Raw genomic sequence first — 14,176 nt, 5'->3', positions numbered from 1 at the left:
GATATGTGTCAGAATGTGACACTTGTCAGAGGGTTAAAGCGAGCCATTTGAGATCAGCCGGCCCTTTACAGCCCTTAAGCATTCCATCCTGAAAGTGGGAAGACATCAGTATGGATTTCATTGTGGGCTTACCCAAAACTTCCAAGGGACATGATTCCATATGGGTTATTGTGGATCGCCTTACCAAGTCGGCTCATTTTTTGCCGGTAAAGACAACACATACGGCAAAACAATATGCACAATTGTATATGGACCGTATTATGAGTCTCCATGGAATTTCAAAGACAATCATTTCGGACCGGGGTACTCAATTCATAGCCCGGTTTTGGGAACATTTTCATGCCGCTCTTGGTACACAGCTGATCCGCAGTTCAGCCTATCATCCCCAGATAGATGGCCAGACAGAGAGATTCAATCAGATTCTGGAGGATATGCTCAGAGCGTGTGCACTCACCTACAATCAGAAATGGGATGAATGCCTACCTTTAGTCGAGTTCGCTTATAACAATAGATATCAGGAGAGCATTATAATGGCTCCATTTGAGGCATTATATGGACGGAAGTGCAGGACGCCATTAAATTGGTCAGAAGCTGGGGAAATGACTTTTTTTGGGCCGGACATGGTGAACGAAGCAGAAGAACAGGTTCGGGTCATTCAGAAAAATTTAAAGATAGCAAAATCCCGACAAAAGAGTTACGCGGATAAGAAACGTCGATCTGTCATGTTTCAAGTGGGAGATCATGTTTACTTGCGGGTCTCTCCAATGAAAGGGGTTCAGCGATTCGGCGTAAAAGGAAAACTTGCACCTCGCTACGTTGGGCCTTTTCCTATTATTGAGCAATGTGGGCCGGTAGCATATCGCCTGGAGCTTCCTGTCCAATTATCCGCGGTTCATAATATTTTCTATGTCTCCCAGCTCCGGAAGTGCCTCCGTGTTCCAGAAAAGGTGATTGACATCGAGAAATTGCAACTGGAACCTGATCTTGTCTATCCGGAGCAACCAATAAAAATTGTTAATTTCAAGACTCGGGTTACTCGGAATCAAACCAGCAATTTTTATAAGGTTCAGTGGAGCAATCACTCCGAGCAAGAAGCTACGTGGGAAACTGAAGAGTTTCGTAAATCCAAATATCCGGAGTTGTTACAAACTCATCAAGGTACCTAACCTTCCATGCATTTCCATGTTTCTTGAAATTTAACACATCCGTTAAATCTCGGGACGAGATTTCTTTTAGGGGGTAGGATTGTAACACTCAGGTGTTAATCAACTAGTTAATTGGATTAATCTCCGGTCATTAGTTTCCAAACCACGCAACAAAGTACCAAAATCGTTTCTGTCAGCCTGGGCCAGTTCAGCCCGGACCGGTCTGACCGGTATGGACGACCGGTCTGACCGGTCTGACCCGAGCTGGGTGTTTTGGGTCCCACAGCATTTAAATCTCACTCTCTCTTCTCTCCACCCTCTCCCTCACACTCCCCGTGCCCAGCCCGAGCTCGGGCTCTCTTTTCCTCCTTCCCTCTCCCCAAACCCTAGAACCAAAATCCTTCCTCTCCATCGGATTCCAAGGCCGGGGAAGGATCAAATCAGCGTGGGGGTCATCTTCTCCTTGATTCCATCCTTGGGGAGCAAGAGATTCAATTTCTTCACGGGAAAGGGACTTATTCAAGGTAATTTAGGGATTTGGATCGATCTCTTGTTCTAGAAGGTTTTAGGTGGTTTCGTCTGGTCAAAAGCGCCCCCATGAACCCTTGAACTAGATCCTAGAAGGTATTTGGAGTTGGTGGGCGATTTTTGCCGCGCCAAGGAATACTAGGTTTTCACTGGGTAGGACCGGTCTGACCGGTCGGAGGGACCGGTCTGACTGGTGTCACGGTAGATTCAGCAGGACCGGTCTGACCGGTCTGATGGACCGGTCTGACCGGTGGGGTGTGGGCTGAGAAGGTGAAAGTCGGGGTAGTTGGTACAATTGGTTAGAAATTATTATGGCTATTAGTTACTTATTATTTTTATAACTCATGCATGCATTTTCATGTCATATACATATGCATACGAGGTGGTTGCGGAGCCATAGGAGCCCCAGTGGAGTCGACCCAAGGCCCAACTCACCCCAGTCAGCAGACGCAAGGCAAGCCCCGGTGCATGTCCTATGATTTTAAATTATGATTCACTATGCATATGTTTTATCTATTACTTGCGCATTACGTATTAGGAGTTGATTGGAACCCTAGCTGCATGATCCCTAGGTTTCCATGAGTTTTTACTAGTATGTATAGGTCGATAGCGGTGCCAGGCTAAATAAGTCCGGTAGAAGTCGGGTGACTTCGTGTCACTCGCGAGACACAGGAAAATTTAGAAGCCGAGTAATTTCCGGTTACTCGCGAGATACATTATTATCTTTAAATACTTCAGTATTTGAGAAATGGTTTGAAATGGATATGGAGATGTGAGACCGTGCGGGGATGATGATATTTGGTTTGGTAGCAGGACAGGGTTCCTGGGTGCCTTAGCCCTGCCCGTGTCGATTAAGGACCAGTCGTTGTGGAAGTGCTGATCGGAGATTGAATTGTACTAACCGTATGCCGGGAGTAGGAGATAGTCGAAACCGGTAAGCCTAGTACTGCTTTACTTCGAAAGTACAGGACTTCAACTCACCTCCTGGGGTAGTCGAGTAGTCGCGGAGAAATGGAGATGCATGTTTACTTTTGGTGGTCTCACGTTGAGCTCGGCTGACCATATGATGGTGGGGCGGTCCTGTAGTTCGAGGTGGGGAGGGGAATGGTTGGTGCGTGGGGTCCGACGGGGCCTATACGTGCCGTGTTGGTTAGGTCCACCTTGCAAGGTTAAATCGGATCGATTCGCCGTGTCTCGCGGATATGAGGACCTTGATCTCTTTGGCACCTCGTAGCAAATGAGTTAGGACATTAGAGATATAAAAATGGATACAAATTTGAATCTTAATTGGATGCTTCACAGGTGTTTGTAGATAGGCAAATATTAGTGAGAGTCTAGCTATATAAAATATGCGGCTAAAACATTGAAAGTAAGGATATACCTCTAGATGCTATTTCTGCAAAATAACCGCCAGTCAAATGCCGTGCATGTCTAGGTAGGTGGGCTATGTTATACCCACTGGTCGGGTAAGCCTTGCTGAGTATTAGAATAATCAGGGTTTGTTGCCCCATTTATTATTACAGTACACCCGGACGTCGATTTCTGCCCCTGTTGTGTCAAGTTCATCCGCCGGGATGCAGAGGGGTGGCAGGTCGAGGAGCGGGACCCTTAGGTTAGGGCGCTGTCGAGTTGTACACTTGTGGGCTGAGTGTGCAGCCTTTCTGTTTTGCGTAGACCGGTCTGACCTGTCTGTGGGACCGGTCTGACCGGTGGAGTCGGCAGCATGGAGCCGACCGGTCCGACCGGTCGAGAAGGATCAGAACTGGTGATAGTTAGAATAGATGTAGGATCTTTTGATTTCGAACTTCAGACCATCTATTGTAAAGTTTTTGTAAATTAATTGTATATATTTGAACTCGGTTTGTAAAATTAGTTGTTTCGTTTTCATTGAGTTTATATTTTTAAGTTTTATGCCGTGCTTGTACCATCTGCGCCCACCTTCGCGTGGGACTACCGGTGATGTTTCGATCGGGCCGTGGGTTGAGAAAGAATCGCCAAATTAAGCCGTTAAGCTAATGCGCCCGATGTGTTCAAATGACGGTCATTACGCTTAATTAGAGTTTTAATTTGGCGGTTCTGTTACAATAGACTAGACAGATGTTTGAATTGGAAGAGGTCCTAATCATAGTTGATGTATTAGCAAGGATCACAGATAGTGTTTAATTATTGCCATGTCGATTTGACTATATAAATACGGTATCCCCATGATCTGCCTTGTTGCGGAAAGATAAACGATATATACAAGATGCTGGAGTAATGCGTTTGGTGAATTTTTAATTTATGGTTGACCAAACAAATGAACTAACCTAGATGAGAGTACTATAAAACAAAAGTTCCACGCGAAAGTAGGTTGATCGGAGTGTGACAATATCTATGATTGTGGAAACAAAATTATTCTAGACAGAATAAACTAAACAATACGGTGGGTGGCCAATAACATTCATTTAGGCAGTACCAGATGCCAATTCTGATTGGCTCTATTTTATTCAGGAATAAACAACGAAAACGTCCATGATTAGGGGGTTCTTTAGTTTTGGACTCCCGTCCTGTTTTTTTTTTAGTGCAGGTATCAGCATATGGGTTCGAAGGTACAACAAAAACATTTGCCTTGTTAAATAAAGAGGTGCCAAGGTGACAGGTGCGTAGAGCTGGTGAGATCAGGCTGTTTTTTTTTGAACAAACCGCACAAGATAGTGCAAGTTTCATTGATATAACAGAAAAATACAAGACTACAGTCTTGGGAGACCATAGGCAGGAAAAAGAAAAGAAAAACGAAAAAAGACTCCCCCGGTTGGATTGGGACGTCAACGCGGGAAACACCGCAACTCAACTCTCCACACCTCAACCCTCACCCTGTTGGATTGAGGCATCAACACAGGTAAAACTCAAAAACTGCAGCGGCTCAGTGGCCGAGCAAGCCAAGATGACGCGACTACCAACCTTCTCCTGCCCAAAAATTCGCCGTCGAAACACGATTCCGCGTCGATAAGAAGTCGAGAAAACCGGACCGCACCACACCGGGTAGGTCACCGCCATGCGGGACCTGTCGCCGTAGTGCCGCTGCCCCACCATACACCATCCAACAGAGTGAAAACCACTGAATCCGCACCTCTCGCACGCTATCTCGGCGTCACAACCGCGATGACACAACGCGCAGGGGCCTCGCCACACCCGCCGTTGGACCTCCTCCTCGCTCTCGTCACCTCGCAGAAGACACCACACGCGGGGGCCTCGCCACGTCCGCCATAGTACTCCATTCGCGGATCTGTTCCTAACATCGCCGTCAGAATGATTAATAGGGTTGCTCCGTGTTCCAAGATCCCTCACAAACTGCCGAACCGCACTCGCTGGACGACCGCATCACATTGCGCCACCCACGCAATGGCCACCGCCACCATACTAGCAGACCAAGTTGTTGCTTGCGCCGTCTTTCGACGATGTACCACACTGGAGTCGCTAAGCAAGGCTGAGCAACCCGCCGCAATCTGCTGCAAGCCAAGCCGCCCCCACGATGTTGGTGCTGCAAGCGCCGCCCTCCGCCGTAGTCCCACGCCGCACTGACAGTTGCCAAGCAACGCCAGCCACCGCAGTCCGCTGCAAGCAGCCAAAACCAACATCCATATGATGACCCCCGGCCGCCAACAAGATTTTGATCACCGCCGCATGAGCTCGGCAACCCCCTTCGAGCTCACCACTTGCAGTGAGCCACCCTGCCAAGCCACCGGCAAGCCTTCCACCATCTGGTCGAGATGGGTCTCTACCAGCGACGCCTCCAAGAAGGTAACGACGCCAAAGGTGCCGCCGTCGCCCGTCCAACAAGTGGACAAGGTTTTCATCTAGGGGAATCCGCACAGAAGGGATGAGCTCCAAGATGACGCCCCCAACAGAGAGAACGACACCCTCGAATGCCATCGTCATCGCCACCAGCATGAAGCCGGCGAGACTTTCGCCTGAAGAATTCCGTCCCTAGCTGCACGCCCACAGTCCGGCCAAACCACAGAAGTCTTCCCGGGTCCGGCGGGGCCACCAAGCCGCCACGCATCACGTCCAACTTGCACCACCTCGCTGCACCACCCGCAGTCGCAAAGGCCAAAACACCGACGCCCCGCAGCCCGCCGCACATCGCCATTGGCCGCCCCGTCGGCAGCCCAACACCCGCGCAGCAGGTTCTCCCAGCAGGCGCAACTCCACCGCGGCCACGAGCTGGCCGAGCGTCAGGGCAGCATAGCCCTCGCAGAGGCCCTCCACATCCAAGCAAGCATACCTCGCCGCCGCGCAGGTCCGCGGACGCAAGGCCAGCCGGAGACCGCGAAGGGCGATAGCCCCGTGGACGCCGCGTTGGATCACCACCGCGCCACGCCTCCAGTCCGCCGCCGGCCCGCCGATGCAAGGATGCTGCGCAGCCGGCCCGCATCGTGCAGACGCCGCGACGCCGGCGCGCCTCTTGTCGTAGACCCGCAGTCACCAAGAGCGCTGGCCGACGCCCCCACCTCCCGTGGACGGATTCGGCCGCGGGGACACCGGATCCGCGCTTGCCGGTGCCGGATCCGGCCATCCATGCCGGCGCCGCCGCGAGCCGCCCACACCGGCCGTGGTCCCAGGACGCCGTCCCGCCCCGGCGATGGAGACCCACAAGCCGATTTGCCCTGCCGTCGCCTTCCTCGCCGGCCACCGGACTTCCGAGGGCCTTCTCGGGCGACGGCGAGGGTGCTGGGAGGAGGGGGGGTGCTGGGAGCGGCGGCGTGAAGGCCCCCTCGGTCGCCTAGCGGGGGCGACGCGAGGGGCGAGGGGCTTTTTGATCAGGCTGTTTTTTTATAAACACACGGATGGATAACCCTTTACACAACTATTACTCTGTCCTAGCGTACAGAATAAATCATTTTCATGTCGACACAAATCGTGATGGACTCCACGATCAATTTGCACTGAATGTGCCTCATGTATCACGGTTCACTTTTTTTATTTAAAGATATTACGGTTTACTTTGACAGAGGTGAGCCAGATGACACCCCCTCATGTCTGTAGTCCTCATGTTTACCTCCTGTGCAGGGCATCTGTGTTTCACGGGGTTGCGGTGGGGGCCGCCCCCCGGCAAATCGGCATCAGCAGCAGGGAAAGGGAGATGAACCTAATCCGCCCATCACCCTAACCAAATCAGGGACAGGTTTGCGTCAGGGAGGGGTGGTGGCGGTGCGGTTAGTTAGCTGTTTAAACCCCCCGCGCGCTCCCCATCCATCCATCCATGAGGTGAGGCCAACGCCACACACGGTTGGCGCGCGCGTCGCTTGCCTCACTTTACACCTACCTGCCCGAGGTTCCGCTCCACGGCCGTGGCGCGGTGGCCGGCCGCGGCGCCCCCCGTGGCGTCTCGCGATGAAACTGGTAGCAAACCAGTGGCAGCGGTGAGCAGGGTTTTCAATTTCGTTTTTGCAAAAATTTCGGCCACCACCGAAATTACCGAAATTCGCGAAATTTCGCCGAATTTTTGCCGAATTTTTTTTGAGACTAGCACATAAAGTATGTTTTTTCTAAAAAAAATTAGATCTAAACAACTATTAGTGTGATTTATGAATACACATTATGGAATAGAAAAATATGCAATATGAACAATAGAAAACATGAGTCTAAAGTTATATAGCACATGTATTAGTGTATTACAAAATTTCGGATTTTTCTTTCGGCCACCACCGGAATTACCAAAATTCGCGAAATTTCGGCGAAATTTTGAACCCTGGCGATGAGGTCATGGAGGCCTACCGGCCTAACCTTTTTCCCACCAACTCAGCCAGCCCTCCCTCTAGAAGACCTCCTCCTCCCCGATCCAGTCAAGTGTGCCTATAAAATCCAGGCCCCCCCTCCACCCACCCTTGGGGCTCGCAAGCACCGCAGCAGCAACCTCCACTGCCGCAAGGCCACCGCAACGAAGAAAGCGGCGGCAAAAGGATACTCGGGAAAGCGGCAAGCAACATCGGCGGTCAGTCTGGTCTTGGCTCGCCGGCCGCCATGGGGAGGTCGCCGTGCTGCGAGAAGGCGCACACCAACAAGGGCGCGTGGACCAAGGAGGAGGACGACCGGCTCGTGGCGTACATCAAGGCGCACGGCGAGGGGTGCTGGCGCTCGCTGCCCAAGGCCGCCGGCCTGCTCCGCTGCGGCAAGAGCTGCCGCCTCCGGTGGATCAACTACCTCCGGCCCGACCTCAAGCGCGGCAACTTCACGGAGGAGGAGGACGAGCTCATCATCAAGCTCCACAGCCTCCTCGGCAACAAGTACGTTCAATTCGCGCCATGCATCCAATCCATCCCTCTCCCGCACCTCATCACCCCACCATTTCCTGACATGCTCTCTGCTTCGTCCCTGCTCGGTGCAGATGGTCCCTGATCGCCGGGAGGCTGCCGGGGAGGACGGACAACGAGATCAAGAACTACTGGAACACGCACATCCGGAGGAAGCTGCTGAGCCGGGGGATCGACCCGGTGTCCCACCGGCCGATCAACGAGCACGCGTCCAACATAACCATATCCTTCGAGGCGGCGGCGGCGGCGCGCGAGGAGAAGGGCGCCGTGTTCCGGCTTGAGGAGCCGAAGGCGGCAGCGGCGATCGGCCGCGACCAGAACCCCGGCGGCGACTGGGGCCACGGGAAGCCGCTCAAGTGCCCCGACCTGAACCTGGACCTCTGCATCAGCCCGCCGTGCCAGGAGGAGCCCCTGAAGCCGGTGAAGCGGGAGGCCGGGCTCTGCTTCAGCTGCAGCCTGGGGCTCCCCAAGAGCGCCGAGTGCAAGTGCAGCAGCTTCCTGGGGCTCCGGACCGCCATGCTCGACTTCAGAAGCCTCGAGATGAAATGAAATGAGCCTATCTGTTCCTCCCTCTAATCCCCCTCCCGTTTTGTCACCCCTGGATATTTGGTTAGCTCTCGTAGGTGAAAATACTGGTAGCGAGTGAAAAGAGAAAAGAGAGACAAGAAAAAGAAAGTGAGGATTTGAGCCCTGGATCTTCCCTGCTCTCTCCCTCTCTCGTTGCTCCGTTTTGCGTCTCCTGATGATCATGGGCAAATAATATCTGCTGCTAGGCCTAGGTCTCTGTAACTTGGCAACAATCCCGTCTCCAGGAGACCAGGTTGAGTGGCCCGTGCCCGGGTTCGTCCGTGCGGGTTGCCTCAAGGACACTGGACTCCCACGTGTCGAGGCGTGAGCCGGATCTTACGTTTACCGAACCACTAAACCCGGCACGTGACCGTCGCCTAATCCCGCAGGCTCGATAAAGCGCCTCGTGAGTTAGACCACCACGCCTTCCCCCCTTTTTTTCCCGTTCCAATAATCTGACCCTGCTTTGCACGCACGGCACACAGGGCCGGCCGCATACGTGTGTGCCTCTTTCTACCGGTATGTACCACTGCAGCAGTAGCCCACAAAAAGAGAAAAAGCGACGCCCCGGCTCTTTTTTAATCTCGCTTTTGCTGCTGCTGCTAATTCTTCTTCTTTTTTCGTGACTGTGTAGCATGTTTTTCATTAAGAGGAGAGATGCTTCTTCTTCTTCTCCTGTCTCATCAAAAGGGTGTTTAATTTTACCTTGCCACTGCTGGTAATGGAGGAGTAACCAAGCGTAGAAGGCAGGCAGGCCGTGACGTCATGCGGGGGAGGGCACCGGAAACCACTTGTTTAGAGGGCTTGTTAGGTAAGAGGCGGCCGGCCGCACCTTTCCTAACCCGTCTCGCCCGGTCGCCACCCCGGCGACGCGATGGCCGACGGCGGACGGCGGGCCCTGGCACGGCCTGCGGAAAAGGGCAGAAGCGGGTCTTGGACGAACGCCCAACTTGCCCGTGCGCGGCGCCATGAATGCCATCGGCGGCGGGCGGCGGTGGCTCTCGGTTGGGTTGGTGCTGGTCGCGGCCTCGCGGGGAACCAACGGGACGGCCGCCTGCTGGGCGATGGCATGAGAGCGGGCCGGCCGGTGACGACCGTGCCGTGTTTTCTCGCGCGGGGTTGCGGCGGCCGGCTGTTGCTTGCGCTGCTCGGTGCGCGTGGCGTCTGACGGCAAAAGCCCGCCGCGCGTAACGGCATCGTCGGGAGGGAGAGACGTAGGAGGAGAACGCCGGTTTCCGGAAACACCCGGCACGTACGCGTCCACGGAGAATAGCAGCCGTGGTCCGTGGAGGACGGCGGAGAACTCTTCATACGGCCGCTGCCGGCCGGAGCTACGAAACAAGGTGCTGCTGATGCAGTAGATTAGCTTCTGGCCTGTGCGTGATGATCGAAGCTCACGCGTACAATCGGTTCAACCGTTCAAGTACGGTTGGGTTTGTTGCTGCAGAGGAGAAGAAAAGATTAGCGCCGCACCGGTTCCGGTCTAGCTAGCCTCACGACCTCACGTATTGGGTAGCGGTTTGGAAGCGTGTACCAAGGTCCAAACACTGACCTATCATATGATGATCCGGCGCCCATACATGGACGGCTAAAATTTTCTTTTTCTTCTGCGAGGGGTGGCCATTGTAAAACATTTAGTGTCGCCATGTTTAGTTACCGCACCGGTTAGTTTACTCATCAACCCTGATGTAAAGCGACGCTGTTTTGTCAGGTTCCCCGGATGCGAGCGTCCACTGATCGAGATAACAATATCACACGTCACGGTCCAAGCCGAGTAGCCGACTACAAAAAAAAATATCGAGTTTACCTTGGTGACAAAAAGAAAGGAAAGGCCGGGAGGGGTTTCTATCTCCCCCACCACCTTATCTGTCGTCGCTGCTCGATCGCTAGCATCTAATCGCTCTCACTTTCGACCGAAAGCAAACCGCCAATGCCTATCCGAGATAACACTCTCGCTAGTTTATTGGGGTTATTATTATTACTGTGGTCGCGCTCTTGTTCTCGTGCAGGTTACGAGCTGCAGAGCTGCTACTGCCTGACAAGCAAGATTAAACAACGCAACTAATTCTCTTGCATTATTAGAAACACACAGGCCGGTTCCTAATGTAAGTTTCTCGTTTCTCTGTTTTATCTTTTTTTTCCCCTTTCATTTTGCGAAAGGAATAGTAATTTTGCTATTGATACGGGCTCTGAAGGGGATAAAAACATATAAGGCTCAAACTAAGACGGCGGTAATGCTACAGTATGATGTCCGGAAATTTAAAAAAATTGGATGCTCTAACATATGTTGCAATAGTTAAGCATCAGTACTGCAACTATTGTTTCTACATATTTAACGGTGGATGCTGCATGAGACATATATAGTGTTCATATTGTGACGGAAATTTTCTATCCTAGAGTCGAACGACAGTCATTTCTAATATATCATTTTTTTAATATTACAAATAGTGATATTGCACTAGTTAATTTTCAATATTACTCCTACGTCGGAGCACTAGCAGCCCGGACATGCAAATCCTGCGGATGATCTGGCGCAGAAAATCTGAACAGCCACGGAGAGGGACGTCCCAGCAACGATTGGCTGACTCGGACAGTACTTCCATGCAAGTGCCAGCACTGTCAGAAGTCAGAACACGCTTTCACTAGACCCAGGCAGCAGCATCAGGCGCACAGGCGAGGGCGAACGTATCATGGCCCTGTGGGCCGGCCGGCCTGGCGTACGGGCGGATCCGATCGGGTCGGGGGGGGGGGGGGGGGGGGGGGGGGGATGGATGATGCACGGGCGCGGCGCGGGTAGGTGGCCATGCCCATTAATTAACTGCCGACATGGATGCATCCTCCTGGCCGCTCGCTAGCCGGCTACAGCTACAGGAGGGCGGCATCAGGGCCGGCGGCATGACCCCGCCCGTCCCACTGCTGCTAATCAATTAAACAAGGACTTCTCGTGCTGGGGCTGGGTTGGGCTGATGGAAAGCAGTGGCGATTCGGCAGCTCCCCATCATCAATCAGCTGATGGGGGTTCCTGTTTAACGGTAAGCTAGCTGTTCATGAGCTCCACTGCTGAGGAGGGCCTGTTTGAAGGAAAGAGATGGATTATGAAAAGTCTCTAGAGCGATTGGTTTCCCTTTTAAAAAGGCCTTGATAGTAGCATTGCACAAACCTCCCCTAGGAAAAAATGTATATGATTTTTTTATTATGGTGCCCTGTAGTGTAAAATGTTGGTAGATTAATAGTACCAACTACTACAGAGAGGTCACGGTTGTGTACTCGCACTACTCCAGAATAGGCCTTTGTTCCAGGTCATTTGTCCCGGTTACCTTTGGACCCGGGACAAAAGGTGGCTTTTGTCCCGGGTCCAAAGGAGCGGGGGGGGGGGGGGGGGGACAGGGGCCTTTTGTCCCGGGTGGAGCCACCAACCGGGACAAAAGGCCCCCCTTTTGTCCCGGTTGGTGGCTCCACCCGGGACAAAAAGCCCAACCCTTTTTTATCCCTGTTGGTAACACCAACCCGGACAAAAGGGTGACTCTTTTATCCCGGTTGGTGGTACCAACCGGGACAAAAGGCCCTTTTTGTCCCGGGTGGAGCCACCAACCGGGACAAAAGGCCCCTCCACGTGATAGTTCAAAAGGGAGTTATTCTTTACTGAGTCACATGTACTACTTAGGTGAGTTGGCAAACAGGCCATGCGCTAGGCAATAGGTCTTGGGTTCCAATCCCGCAGGGCGCAAATATTTTTTAGCGCGAGGGACATTTTGTCCCGGTTCTACCACCCGGGACAAAAGCCTCCAGCGCTTTTGTCCCGGCGGCCGAATCCCGGTTCCAAAACCGGGACAAATGGCCATATGGAACCGGGACAAAAGGCTGTTTTTGTAGTAGTGTCGTGCACTCCGCCAGAATCCGTTTCTGGTCAATATCAACATTAATTCTCATCCATCAAATCATAATCCTATATGACCTTGCAACAGTATAGGTCACGATATCAACATTAACTTGATCTGCTTCGTGACCTATACTAAGTTATGAACAAATGAAAAAGAAAGCGGAATTTCACACCGATTGAGTTAATTTGAGAGGATCTTGCATACAGATCAAGTTGAAAGTGACTGGCAAGCACACCAATGCAACTAAAACATTATTTCACTACTTGCATCGAGTCTTAGTTTGTGTACTGTTGGATCATCACAGCATTTCCCGGTTGTGCTGTTTTTGGGTCATTTGTTTGATCCAAATCATGTCATTGGTATCCCTGCAGATATGCTGAATACAAGGTGCAGTACACACGTGAAGACGTGCACCCTACTCCTACAAATTTTGACTAATTTCTAATCGACCCTACCATCCAAAATTCTTTGGAAAGTGTAAATTCCTCTTGAGTAGGGGCGGATGCACACCCCGGGCCACCCGGGCCATGGCCCGGGGTTCGGCCTAAATTTTTTTCATTTTGCAGTAGCTTCTACCTCTGGATTTGGATCAATTGCTGAAGAAGGACTTGGATCAATTGCTGAAGAAGAATAAATATATTACTTCGCGATGGCGCTTTTTGTATGTTATCTATCTTTCTGTTTATATTTTCATGTATCTTTTGAACTGTGAGTTTGTGGACGTCTATACTTAAAACTCGGCCCGGGGTTCAACTCAATCCTGGTTCCGCCACTGCTCTTGAGTAAGACAGAGTATGGTTTCAGAAAGGCATTGACTCGATGATAAGTCACCCCCCCCCTATATTTCTTGACTCGTGTATAGTTGTTGGTGTTTACTGGACTGAAGCCACCTCCAAATAATGGCATTGATCCTCCTTTGATAAGACGATATCATTCCCCAGGGTAATACAAATGGTCATTATCTCTGTGTGCTAAGGATATTCAAATTAAACTGATGCTATAGCATCCATGAGCCCGTTTAGTTCCCAAAAATTTTCATGTGCTACAGTAACTTGCAGCATTTGACCACTAATTTAGAGTATTAAATGTGGATAACTGACAAAATCCATTCCAGAACCCCCGGGTAAAATCGCGAGACGAATCTAATGAACCTAATTGTGCAATGATTAGACAATACTGTGCTACAGTAACTAATCTCTAATGACGGATTAATTAGACTTAATAGATTCGTCTCGCGATTTCCCGTCCATCCGTGTAATTAGTTTTATAATTAGATCATGTTTAGTTCTCCTAATCTTGGATTGAAAAAGTGCTACAGTAACTTCCCAAAAAAATTTGGGAACTAAACGCGCCCCATATACCTGCTACAATAATGTACAGTCAAGCAGATAAGCAACACACACACACTAGTGTTCATACTACCGGGGCAAAAAAAAAATGATGGTGTTCATACCAAACAAAAACTATTGAAGGTGAGTACAAGGCAGTATTTGTATCGAAGGAAAAAAATACAAATAATGTACAAGCGACGACAAGTCATTTTCTTGTGGCTAGCTACCTACCAATACATCACGCCGACTCGTCAATTTTGGGCAAGTTCAATTGATCAATTCGGTAGGTAGCGGATCAGAGCAAACCCCACGTTGCCTCGCGCTCTTTTAATTTCATTCTTTTCCACGTCGTCGTCGTCGTCTCCTGGTCCCTTGTTTATGTTCTTTCCCCAGCAGTGCTCGCAATGCAAATGAGCTATGGAATACGCGCG

At 51.3% G+C, this 14,176-nt stretch overlaps 1 protein-coding gene across 1 annotated transcript; it reads left to right on the top strand.

Annotated features, from left to right (window-relative positions):
* Window positions 1–7,480: 7,480 nt before the first annotated feature.
* LOC120685578 (myb-related protein Hv1-like) lies at window positions 7,481–8,750 on the top strand. Its single transcript, XM_039967591.1, has 2 exons — window positions 7,481–7,939; window positions 8,041–8,750. Exons 1-2 carry the CDS (start codon window positions 7,677–7,679, stop codon window positions 8,513–8,515), a joined length of 738 nt encoding a protein of 245 aa, XP_039823525.1. The 5' UTR covers window positions 7,481–7,676; the 3' UTR covers window positions 8,516–8,750.
* Window positions 8,751–14,176: the final 5,426 nt, after the last annotated feature.

This window comes from Panicum virgatum, chromosome 2K (assembly GCF_016808335.1).
Source record: "Panicum virgatum strain AP13 chromosome 2K, P.virgatum_v5, whole genome shotgun sequence".
NCBI classification, from domain to species: Eukaryota; Viridiplantae; Streptophyta; class Magnoliopsida; order Poales; family Poaceae; genus Panicum; species Panicum virgatum.
Note: the sequence above shows the minus strand (reverse complement) of the source record. Positions and strands in the feature narration are given on the sequence as shown.

Bases quoted from the DNA above. Each gene is read 5' to 3' on its own strand.
- LOC120685578 (XM_039967591.1), top strand. From the start codon at position 7,677: ATGGGGAGGTCGCCGTGCTGCGAGAAGGCGCACACCAACAAGGGCGCG. The intron at 7,940-8,040 runs GTACGTTCAATT...TGCTCGGTGCAG, and splicing joins CACAGCCTCCTCGGCAACAA to ATGGTCCCTGATCGCCGGGA.